Source organism: Halictus rubicundus, chromosome 12, assembly GCF_050948215.1.
Source record: "Halictus rubicundus isolate RS-2024b chromosome 12, iyHalRubi1_principal, whole genome shotgun sequence".
Classification (NCBI taxonomy): domain Eukaryota; kingdom Metazoa; phylum Arthropoda; class Insecta; order Hymenoptera; family Halictidae; genus Halictus; species Halictus rubicundus.
In genome coordinates this window covers 1,904,323-1,917,168 of record NC_135160.1, presented here as the reverse complement: position 1 = coordinate 1,917,168, position 12,846 = coordinate 1,904,323, and the positions used below count along the sequence as shown (strand labels likewise).

General features: G+C 42.1%; 1 protein-coding gene across 1 annotated transcript in view; it reads left to right on the top strand.

The window, feature by feature from the left end:
• The window catches only part of LOC143359788 (monocarboxylate transporter 13), a 192,652-nt gene that overhangs the window by 105,151 nt on the left and 74,655 nt on the right, over window positions 1-12,846 (top strand). Inside the window, exons 5-6 of the mRNA XM_076798033.1 lie at window positions 788-901; window positions 1,525-1,698. Of these exons, the coding sequence (XP_076654148.1) occupies window positions 788-901; window positions 1,525-1,698 (288 nt within the window). The remainder of the gene's footprint in view (window positions 1-787; window positions 902-1,524; window positions 1,699-12,846) is intronic.

Below are 12,846 nucleotides of genomic sequence, written 5' to 3'. Positions count from 1 at the left end.
CAGACAAGCACAATAGGACGATCTTCGTCAGATAAGCAAACAGCCTTTTATGAAACACACAGTATGTGAACATTTTTCTCAGACAAGTAGAAGAAGAGCGTCTTTTCTCAGACACATAGAATAAGGACGTCTTTTATCAGACAAATAGAATGTAGAAGACTCTAATCAGACGCAATGAGTGCAACAGTGTTTTACCAGACAGTGGAATGGGTCGATTAGCGGTCCGGCAAGAGGAGGATGTCTTTAAGCAGATGCATGGGGGGGGGGGGGATTACTTGAATAATTAGACAGGCAAGGGAGTTGGGTCAATGGTCGACCGGACAAGTGGCAAATCGGGTAAATACGTTATAGGAACGTAGCGCAGCACAAGACGCTGACATCTCCGTGCAGTTTTTCACCATTAACGTCTCAATATCGCGGGCAAAGTATGAGGTTCACCCTTAATAACGCTGACTCGCGGTAAACAGGATTTATGACTATCGCAGGACTTAATCGCGGCGCAAAACAGAGACCGCGGCGTAAATTCATTGATCGCGTCTGTTACCGTTCGCCCCACCGGCGTAATTAAGTTCCGCAAATATATCGGCGAATTACGCAAAAACAGGCGTACGTAATCCCCGGTTTAATCCGCGGCGGTGGTCCCGATTTGCATTTACCATGGGGACCGGAAAGGAGATCGGTAAACATTGTTCTGCGTATCGTTTCGCGAGCATTGATGCGATCTTTTTTCTAGAATCCGCTTTTTTCGATAATAATCACTCGTTCCGGTTTGTTTGATTGATTTCAGACCCGAGGGTGCGCTACGTAGACTCCGAGGGAAGCATACCTGACAACAATAATTGGATGGTCGGCAATAATTTGTGGACCTTCCCGCGATGCGTGCCAACCTATCCACGCACTGGTAAGATGTTCTACAAACTCATTGTTCAGTCATTTCATATTCAGCATCGTTCTCTATTCCGCTTTTTTTTTTGTTTCGGCTTCACAGTTCGGTATTGTACAATGTTAGTTTGACTTGGAATAGAGATCTCCACTGCGGACGTTTGTGCAAATTCCCATTTTCTTCACAAAATTTATAATTACGGTAAATTGTCTGCCGTCAATAAGAATACTGTTTCTCGCAGTAGGTTTCCAGTTTCTTAGGTCATTTCGCAAAAATTTGTATTTAGGTACATTGTCTCCTGTCAATAAGAATACTGATAGTAATTTCAATTAAAATCGTCTTTCCAGTAAGAAAACAATCGCCAAACAGTTGTGAAAGCAGCCGTAATAATTCCACGAACACGAGAAAGTGAATATCGCGAAGATCTTGCCCGCAGTTTGCCAAAGGCAATGTAAAATCTCCCTCATCCCCCACCCCACCAGGACGTGTTCGTCCCCCGGAGGCCGGCGTTTTTATCACGACATAAACGCTAAAGCGAATGGCAGACGTAGTAAACTATTTGTTCACGCGTGGCTTGTGCTCCGCGAACGAGGACGGGATTTAACGACGAATCGTAAAGAGGGCGAACCTTTTCGCTTCAGACATAGACGACATCGGCATGCGGACGCATTTCTACCCGGACGGCGGATGGGGGTGGCTGGTCTGCGCAGCCGGGTTTCTCGCCCTGTTGCTCACTACTGGAATGCAGCTCGCTTTCGGGATCCTCCATGTTCACTCCTTGAAACACTTCGGCAAGGAACATATCATGGACTTGGGTACGTCTCATTCCGTTACGCTTTCTCTTCACGGTCATATGCAGAAGTGAACTTCGCACGCGAAGTTCGCCAACCCAATATCTAAAGTATTGGGCTGGAACATTCATTCGATTCGAATCAATCAATGGATTCATTGATTCAGTAACGTAGGTTACCTCAGAAAATATGTGACTGAATAAATCTACGAATAAATATTTCCATTTTATCTTTGACAATAATAGTATAAAGTAATTTATGTTTGACAATAATTTTATACTTCGCACGAATATAGTCCACGTGGTATTTGCTAATTTTTGTCCCCGTTGGAAAACGATGGGAAGAAGCAAGACAAACTCCCAACTTGTCCTGATTTTGCGTGACTTTTTATGGGAATCGGAGTAGCAGCGGACGTGTTAATTAATGCTGCACCGCCTAATCGAAGCTCGGCGCTTCGCCTAGCGTCGAAATCACTGCGACTCGGCGCGGATTCGTCCGTTAAATCCGGGGAACGGGGCGAGGTCGTGAAAGAACACCTGGTGAAATAAAGCCGCGGCGTTTCCACGGTATCCCGTGATCCAGAAGGCGAGAAGTCGGGAGCGTGGATACTTTCCCAGGAATATTTGAAATGTGCGAACGGTAGGCGGGAAAGCTCGGGCCGCGACCCCCGCCCCGGCGAGATTTATTCGGAGGGGATCGCGTCGCGCATTTCTCCCGCGGCCTTTATTTAATAGTACAGACGGGCTAGAATTTCAAATAATCCTTTCTCTCTCGCGCGCCCCACCTCTCCGATCTCTTCCTGGGTTTTTCTTCTTCTTTTTTCCCCTTCTTTGCTAACGGGATCGGGAAAGCAATCAAGCGAGCGGACGTGACGTGAATCTCAAACGCTGTTACGAAGGGCCCACTCTTCGCGAGAAACCCTTGAACGACGGTGACGCAGGAATTTTCCCGGGGAACCATCGTCGACCCTGTTTTTCACCTGTATCCGGAAATTTCTTGATCGAATTGTCTTGCAAGAAAGTAACTCGAGCTCCATGGCTTTTATAATAATTTTATCATGACGATTTACTCGATAATTTCGACGTTTTATTTTATTTACGTGAGGTCTTGAGTGAAATCAGTAGTATAGGCCACATATGGTCAGACAAGAGTAACACTTCATTGCTCTATTTAATAATATTTTGCATCAATTTTATTAACGATTCGAAAATCCATTTGATGAATATACGTTTACGAGCGAAATCAGTAGAATAGGCCATGCATGGTCAGACACACATTACCATTTCTATTACATCCCCCATGACTCAATTTAATAATTTGTAGTTTCAATTTTATTACCGGTTAAAATGCGTATTCCATGAATACACTTTCCATGCGTGAAATCAGTAGAATAGGCTACAGTTAGTCAGTCATACATTACCATTTCTATTACATCCCCCATGACTCAATTTAATAATTTGTGGTTTCAATTTTACTAGCGGTTAAAATGCGTATTCCATGAATACACTTTCCGTGCGTGAAATCGGTAGAGTATACCGGTCACGGTCAGACACACTCACATTTGTACTATATGTTTCACTATTCAATTTAATAACTTGATTGCATCACTCCTACCAGGCGAATATACTTCTATTTATGAAGCTAGTAGAATAAGCTACCTATAGGCAGACGCATCAGCAGTTTTGTTATATAACTTACAATTCAATTCAATAATCTGAAAAGAGAAATGGACCATTATGATTGGACCTATGATCGAGCTAGTAGAACAAGTCAGCCAATTGTCAGACTAATGAAGCAACAATTATTCAGACAAGTGAAATAACCATTAAACAGACAAGAGAATAGGACAGTCACCGATCAGGCAAACAGAGTGAGCTAATCAAGGGTGACACAAGAGAAATGGATCATTGTTCAGACGTAAAGAATAGAACAATGATCAAGCAAGTAGAACAAACCCGCCAATCGTCAGACAAGTGAAGCAAGTCGGACAAGGAACCGAGTCTGTTGCAAACGATTCCAGTAGAATGGAACAGTCACCGATCGTGAGGAGGCGTCGAAGTGGATGAAGTATTTTTTGAAAAAGCGTCCGATAGATCATTCGACATTCCAAACATCGACGGATGATGGATCGCACGCGCCCGAAAGTCCGTGTACTCCGAACGAGGATCACGTTCCGCAACAATATTGTCGAACAAATGTTTCGGAATTTTTCATCGAATATTCCGCATTATCTCACGCGTACGTCACCGACGAATCTCTGTAAAACGCGAACGGGAAATTCGCCCGCTACACCGAAAATTAATTACACCCGAATTGAAACCATTTCGTCGGTCGTCGAAATCGAGGCAATTTACAAACGACGATATGAACCCGTGAAACGGTTCCCGGCATGAAAATGCTAATCTTCCCAGCGGAAAGTTAGCTCCTCCTCCCCGACGATGCGGGGAATAATTATGCTGCTTTGTCTCCCATTACCGCACGAATTTTCGCAATTAAATGTTACAGTACACGAGCGACGAGCACGCGGGCGTTTCGCGAACGGGGAACCGGCGATGTTGCGCAACCATAAAACACGGGACGATCCGGACGCGGCGAAAGCATTAATAATAGTTAAACCAACCTCGCCAACTGGATGTATCGGAAACTGAGAACTGGATGTTTTCGCCGTGTCGGGGTTTAATTGCAATCAACAGTTTTTGCCGTACGCGCAAGTTTAGCGTAAACGGTGCACGATTTACGGGACCCTTGTTCTCGCGGATCTTGAACCCCGCACAATGCCACGATCAAGAAGTCGAAATTACAGCTCCTTGTTTACTGGTTCTCCCTAACTTTCTCCTAAAAAAAAAAAATCGCAAACACCATTAGGAACTCACGGAACTCCCGACTCGGCGCGAAACTTATCAAATTAGTGCATCGACGCAGATAATTTCGAACTTGACCGGTCCTGAATCATTCGGGGAACTAGGCTTCTTGAATCGGCCAGGGGCCCGGCGAGCATAAATTAGCCAAACGAACTGCCATAACTCAGCAACTTCAACAGTTCGACGAGCGGAATATTTCAAATCGGAGTCGGTTGCGCGAAGATTGATCGTCCCGGCCGGTCCGAGGTGCCGCGATAAATTATTTCGGGATTGCGGGCTCGATATTGAAGATATCGTAATTTTTGCGCGACCCCCCTACCCTCTGCAACCACCCCCATAAATTACCCGAGCTGTCCGTAAACGTAGAAACCAAACTGCGGGAATCAGCTTTCGAAACTTTTCGATTCGACGACCGGCGCGCCGGTGATGTACACTAGATAACTAAGTGGAGCAGGTCAACGATAAGCTCTCCTCCAATATCTATCAGCTGTCGAAAGGGGGGGGGGGGGGGCAAGTTCTATCAAACTGTTCGCAGCACGGCCATTATTTTTCCATCGTTGCCTTTAAATAAACCTCGAAGTTCCGTATTTCATGTATTATCGGCGAAAAGCCTCTTCGCGGGCTCTTTATCCAGCTACTTTTAACGTCTGACCTTAATACCCATGCTCCCCTGGTGCCGGAGAACCAGATCCGATCATAAAGAACCCGCCACCTCCTCAAGGAGGTCTTCCCGTGCGACGACAGTGAAAACAAGTGATTTCTTAAAATTTCAAATTGAAAAGATTTTTAAAAAATTTAGAAACCTTCAAAATTTAAAATAGTGAAAGGATTAAGAGAATCTAGAAGCATCGGTGTACAATGTCCGACTGATTAAAATTGTTAAATAGGGAAAGAATTTTTTACTTGGCTCCCGTTCTTTACAATTGATGTATAACATTTTTATTTTGCATAAAGAGAAGGCATATTTTATAAAAACCATGTTGAGGAACAAGTACAATTTATCAACTAAATAATTCCTTACGATAGATATCATTAATATTTTTGTTACTGTACCTGTTCCCTTGCATTTTGAAAATATGCACACACTATAAATGCATACAGATCCGCAGTCCCTTCATAACACGGTATTTACAATTTATGAGGACTTTGTGCAACAATAGTATTTTTCAGAAACTCATACAAAAACAAACTGGAGAGTACAACTAAACGAGAGTATAACTATAATTTCCCTACCCGAAGGAACAGGGTATATAAGCTTGTTTGAAAATCTATTCGAGCTAATTATTTTTCCAACCGAAGAGATTTAATCGCGATTCCGTGCCGGTACGCAAATTCGCGAGAAACTACTGTTGTGCGCGGCGAACACGGCGAATTTCGTATGCACACAGGTCCCGATAAAATTTCTCCCCGGAGTGTGTAAATAGGATTGTTCATTAGAAAAAACGAAATTCCGCGGGAGTCCAGTGCACGGAGTTACGACACCGTGAAGCGTTAATTCGAGGCTCGCGTCCCGCGTCGGCCATTTTTATCCGGGTTTTGTTTTCTTTATTCGTTTCGCCGGAACGAATTCATTTGCAAACGCGGCGGAAGCTCGCGATAACGAACGCGGCGAACGTTCCTTTAATTCGTCACAGGAGTCGATCGTAACGCGGCTGGCTAACCAATCGCGACAATTACGGGAACGATGTGTCGGTCTCTCGCTGCCGATGACTATGTCATCGGTTAAGCCCCTTCAGAAAATCGAACACGGCAATACCGAAGCTCCACTTGGTACGGATGATAAATAACAAATGGATATTTCGAGTTCGTTAAATTTTTAATGGCTGTCGGATATTCCTCTCCGCAGACCGTAAATCGAACCACGTTTTTTTCACTGGAAAATGTTCAGCGTTATATTCTGCATTTTTATGGTAGCAAATGTGCTGTGTCCCGTAGAATTTCATAGCGTGATTTCAGACATTTCCTGGCATGCTTGAGCGTATTAGAAGCTTTGGCTTTGTGTCGCATTTATTTCCAACAGCACCGTAATTTATTATGCATTTCCATGAAACGTGTGTGCGAGGAATTTATGATATAATAATTTTTTAAAGAACGTGCGTATAATGAATTTATGGTGTAACATTTTTTACGGAACGTACGTATAACGAATTTATGATAAAACCATTTTTAAGGGACACGACAAAATGGATCAATGAAAAAAATCGCCGCAGCCTATGAACAGCAGCGAAACCTCCGGCAACCGGCGCTTTATTAATACCGCAGTCATCGAAGGCCGCGGGACAGTCATCGAGTAAATAACTGAACAACATCGAGAGTCGACGTATATGTGAATATACTAAACTTCGATCAGTGGATCAGTCGAACGAGCTTGTGAACGTAAGCTTACGTAAGGGCGTAGAAAGGAAAGGCGATAAGGACCTTTAACACCGTCGGTGGCAAGGGTCGCCGCTTAAAATACAGAATGTCAAGGGGAGGGTTGAAAAATGTCAACGCTAATGTTGCCAGCCCCGACGCAAAGTGCAGTTCCGCGTCTCGCAATCTTTCGACTGTTACGTGCAACGGGAGAGAGAGAGGAGAACTCGCGAACTTTCCCCCTTGAAAAGGGTTTTCCGAACTGTCCATGCGTCGGGGGATCTGCATCGGGAAGATGCAGAAAAGATAGTCGACGAACTTTCCACTCGCGAGCGAGTTTCCTGTTTCGAAAGCCGGAAGACCTGTCTCGAGATTCTCCGATCGACGAATCACTCTTTCCCCGTGCTTTCTCGCGGTTCAGACTTATGGACGACAGCGCTGGCATATTCACAGACCGACGGAAATTCACTCGAACTTAACGTTTCACCCCAAGCGATTTCTCAGTCATCAACATTTAGCGAGATGTAACACTAGACGACACATTCGAACTTGAAATTTCTAACCGAGACTTTTTAACCGAGTGATTCTTTAATAGAACATTCAGCGAGACGCAATATCAGGCAAACAAAATATAGGAAAATAACATAATATAGTATAGTTAAACAATAGTATAGTTATATATATAGTAACATAATATAGTATAGTTTATACTAATAGGGATATTGTAATACAATAAAATAACTAACGTAGCAAATTGTCACAAATTAAGGACATACTCATTTCTGCGAACTTTTTTAAAACATTCTATTACGTTCAATGTTAGAGGATCATGAATAATATAGTTACCATTACTGTACGTATAGTACACAATCTGAGGAGACAAAGACAGCCACTGGACAGACCAGGGAAGTAGGTCTGACCACTAATCAGACAGTAGAGTAGGTAGAGGATTAATCAGCTAAGTGGAATGAGCTAGTTACTGACCACACAAGTCAAAAAGGGGACTGTTTATCTTCAAACAAGTGGAACAAGGGCAACCTTTAACTCGACAAGTAGAATAGAACGACTCATAGCCAGATAAGTAGACAAGTAGTCGTGGTTGATCATAAATCAGACTAGTGAATGAAATAGAACAATCAGTGGTGATGAAAATCGAGTGGAATCGAGTGATCACTGGTGAGACAAATAGAATAGAACAATATATAATCAGACAAGTGGAATTGAAAAATTTTTCTAATTTCTAATCGCTCGGGAAAAAATCCGCGAAACGAATATTGCCAATTTGTGTTCTCGGTTGGTCGATCGTTTACCCCGATTTTAATTTCGGAACGGCGATAACGCGTCGGACGCAATTATTCAATCTCCTAATTTCGATCGCGGTAACGAACTCAGTTTCCCGCGGCCCGGCCCGGCCCGACCCGAGCCCGCAAATTCAGCCACGAATTCGGCGACAAACAACTCTTCCGGGACCGCGGAACGAGATCAACAGGGGAGCACGGGAACACCGGTGTCGAAAATCGAGAATCCCGGTGCGACTGATTCGCGGGTCTCGCCGGCAAATCTCCGCGACAGATGTTGAAAACAAACAACAGAAAAAAAAAACTGGTCGATTCGCGAGGGTTGCTCCCGGCGCCTTTTGTTCCCGTGGATCGACACGATCGAGACGAAAACGAGGCCACGAACCGCGGTGTTTTCCGGGCGGCCGTGGCTCGCACGGGATCCGGGGAAATCCTATTTTCCGAGACGAGGTGGAAATTGAATGTCACGGGTCGCGGGGGAGACGCCTCGTGACGGACGGGAAACGAACAACGGCCTGCTCGTAAATAATGAATGGCGGACTCGAACGGGATACCAACTGCGTTCCCTTTCTCCCTGATCGCGACACTCGTAGAGAAAGACGTTGAAACGACTCGATTGAACAGTGGCCCACCCTGGGAAACGATCTAACTGCGCCATTTTCCACTGGGAAAATTCTGCACCCTCCAAAATGCTGCGTACAATGATTCAGAGTCTTATACTGAAACTTGAAGAGCACACTACTAGGTTTTTGAATTTTTTCCCGGCAAACGAGACCGGCTATCGTCCTGCTGTCTTTTGTATTTTATTGGCCAATGTTTGCTACGTACAGTCATATTTTTTTATGTAAAAAAGATGAATATTGCCGGTGGTATATAATAATGTCTCTGGCCCCACTTGTTGAGAGGCTTGCAAAGTTCCTTTAGGAATATTTCTAACTTTCGAAATTTTTTCTGGAAGAATGAAGCACACTATCGTTCTGCTGTCTTTTGTGTTTTATTGGCCTCTGTTTGCTACTTACATTCATATTTTTTTATGTAAAAAAGATGAAGATTGCCGGAGGTATATAATAATGTCTGGCTCCACTTGTTGAGAGGCTTGCAAAGTTCCTTTAGGAATATTTCTAACTTTCGAAATTTTTTCTGGAAGAATGAAGCACACTATCGTTCTGCTGTCTTTTGCGTTTTATTGGCCTCTGTTTGCTACATACATTCATATTTTTTTATGTAAAAAAGATGAAGATTGCCGGAGGTATATAATAATGTCTGGCTCCACTTGTTGAGTGGCTTGGAAATTCCTCTAGGATCATTTTTAACTTTCGAAATTTTTTCTGGGAGAATGAGGTAACGTTGTGCTGTTCGGTAGATTTTGTCGCGGAGAATGGCCTCTTTACAATGACATTTTTTGCCCATATAAAAATGGTGAAAACTATTGAAGGTGGATAGCGTCAAAGCTAACCTAGTTTTTCCGATAGTTGTGAACGGTGTTCGCGCTGCAGGACGTCCTGTTGGTCCAAAATCGAAAAAGCACGCATTATTCCCATTAGCACAGTTGTGAGTATAACTAGAATTTTTTCTAGTTAAAAATAATCTAACGGGCGCTCAGGGAAGATGTCTGACAAGGAATTAAAAATTACATTCTGTAATTTTATACACAGGCTCGGTGACTTAGCGATTGATCAACAGAGAATTGTAACTATCAAGTATAAACCTTTTCAATAACGATAGAAATTGTTCGAGGTGTGCAGAGATTCGTTTTCGACAGGCATCCGTCGCGCTTTTATAATTCACGAAACCAGGCTATCGGATTTTAATCCGATACAGTGCCGGAGAAAGTGACATGTTTCCAGAAGACCTGTTCACTTAATTATTGATTTAGCATCCTCATTGAAACACTATTTTAAGAATTGTTGCGAATCGATACCTTCGCCGTCAATATCTCGCGGATTGTTAGAAAAGAAAAAAAAATTATAATAAACGCAATTAAACCAGCTTCGGAAAAAATCTTCGAAAGTTTTCGAACGAAGATAATGGCTCTCTTAAGGACAGGGACGTGAGTGATTTTAATTTCTGCCCGTCGCTGAAGTGATTAAATCTGCCAAGCTCAGTGCGGCATAATTCGTTCCGAAGGTTTAAGCCGATTTGTTTTTCAAATCGCGCGAACTATGACGAACTTTTCCAATCCAACCGCGAGGGGAGACGCAAACACGAGAACGGAGACCCGGTTTTACACTCGGGCCTGTAAATACTTCTGGAAGTTCGATCAAGTTCCCGGTGTCCTTAGCGGGAAAAAGGGAGCCCATTTTTCACCGAGAGGATATTCACAGATTACGAGGGGAATCTCCAGAGAATTGCGGAGAAGTGCTATCGGCGTTAATAAGGTTTGCAAACATTCGCTGCGGAAAACCGTCGTACGCGAATGTTATCTGTTGGGTCGCCCGGAAACTCTTTTCGCGTGTTTTAATGTGTGCAAGAAAAATCCTACTTCATTAACCCATTCTACAGTGCAGTTCGTTAAATGAAAAAATAAATTAATTTAATGTTTTAATATACTTCAGCCTACTGTACTACGTACGTAAAATGATTTCTTCAAACGTCCTTAATTATATCGATTACAAAAATCGTACAAAATTCAACTAGATCCAGGTATAAATGGTTTAAATTGGAATGGCTAAACAATAGTATGGATCTTTATGCAAACTAAAATTTGTCCAAGCCAATTGCAGGACCCAGAAGTTAAACGAGACCGCAGCTTCTATTTTTAAATAATTTTCATAAGCCGAGATATAATGTGAACAATATCATCCACTTGTTCTATCGGTTTTACAATTATCTGTTCGACCAATTGTTTTCATAAATGCATGAAATGGAGTGTATTGATCAGATATGTATGAATATGTATGTCTTGCAGTGTTTTTTTGTATTTTGGTTTAATATGTATTCGCGTATATATTACTGTGAACAGAGTAAAAAGAAGAATGCGAAGCCTTTGCGGTTTGCGATTTTCCGTATCGACGAACGTTTTCGGGGAGAAAAAAAAACGGGAAAGTGAATGAGGGGGATTACTAAGGTAGGATTACCAAAAGTATAGTTTTTCTGGGGGACTGAGCGGCACGCGAGCAAATTCCGTGCCAGATATTTCATTTGTTTTCGCACGGTGAACTCCGTCCTATCCGGTTATAACACTCGATCGACCGCAGCCGGCACGCAGAGAAACGGTACCGCGAGAGCATCGAAAACAGAAAAGCATATCCACACAGAGGACCATACACAGTGAATTCTCGATATATGTCAACAACACGGGTCTCGCCAGCGACATATATCGTCCAGGAGGTACCATACTTTGACCCACGCTGATCGTCGTACCTAGTGTTCCTGATTTCTCGACATTTTTCATTTCTCGAGAAATGAGAAATAAGACTATATTTCTCGAGACTTCTCGAGAATTTTTAATAAAATGAAAAAATATTGGGAAACTCTTACCAAACTTTTATAAAGTGAAACGTTACGCTTTCGTTTTGAAATGACTTCTTAAGAAGCATAATGCGTCTAATGTAGAATCAGACAATCTACTTCTTTTTTTTTTATAACAAAATCTGTAGCCGTTGATAAATTTCTTTCGTTTTGTGTGGATGTTGGCTTTATCGTATGCAGAACATCCAAAAGTTGCTGAAGATTGGATGTCCTTTTTTCAGTGGATTCAAAATTTTGGAATTCCTTTGTTAGAGTCCGGAATTTATTTTCTTCTGCCGCTATACTTTTGACACTAAATTCTTGAAGGCTATCTGCAATTTCTAATTCTAACTGTTTTTCCAGTGATAGTTCCGCATTCTGAGAATCTGAAAGTTTTTCACTATTTTCATAAGAATCATTGTTATATTTTCCATAAAGTCTGCTTAGAATTTGTTTTGCCATTTTATACATATCTGCCTTGGATGTTAAATAAAAAAATGTGTCTTCTGAATCTTTTTGGAGAGATTCTGGATTGTGCAGATATTTTATAAAGGATACAACAATCTTGTCTCTTCTTTTAGATATTTCTTCTTTAATAACAACAAGAAACTCTTTACTCAATTCAGTATTCAGTTTTTCTAAACTTTTATTAGGAGATTTAAATTTCTCGAAAAATACTGTAATTTTTCTCGAGAAATGAGAAATAATCCATTATAAAATTTCTCGAGAAATTCTCGAGAATTCATTCTCGAGAAGGAACACTAGTCGCACCCTACTCGTAATAGAGGGACTCATAAGTAATCAATTATTTTGAAATCTAAAACAAACTTCTTAATTTATTATATAATCTCCATCATTATCGAGGACAGTTTGCCATCTTCCCTGCAAATTTTTAATCCCCCTCTTATAGAAATCCAGGGTTCGTGAAGTAAAATATGACTCAAGGTTCCTCCTCACGTCTTCTACAGAAGTGAATGTTTAATTTCTTAAATTATGCTCCAGAGATCTGAAAAGATTATAGTTAGAGGGATGCGGTATAACTTCCCATTGCAATTCTTTGATTTTTTCTTCAGTGAGTTTCGCTGTATGGGGCCAGTATTACACCTTTTCTGTGGACTAAAGATGCCCCCTTTTTCAATAGTTCTGAATACAGTCGTTGTATTTGTTGACAATACAACTCAGCAGTAACTGTTTCTCCCGGTTTCAACAAC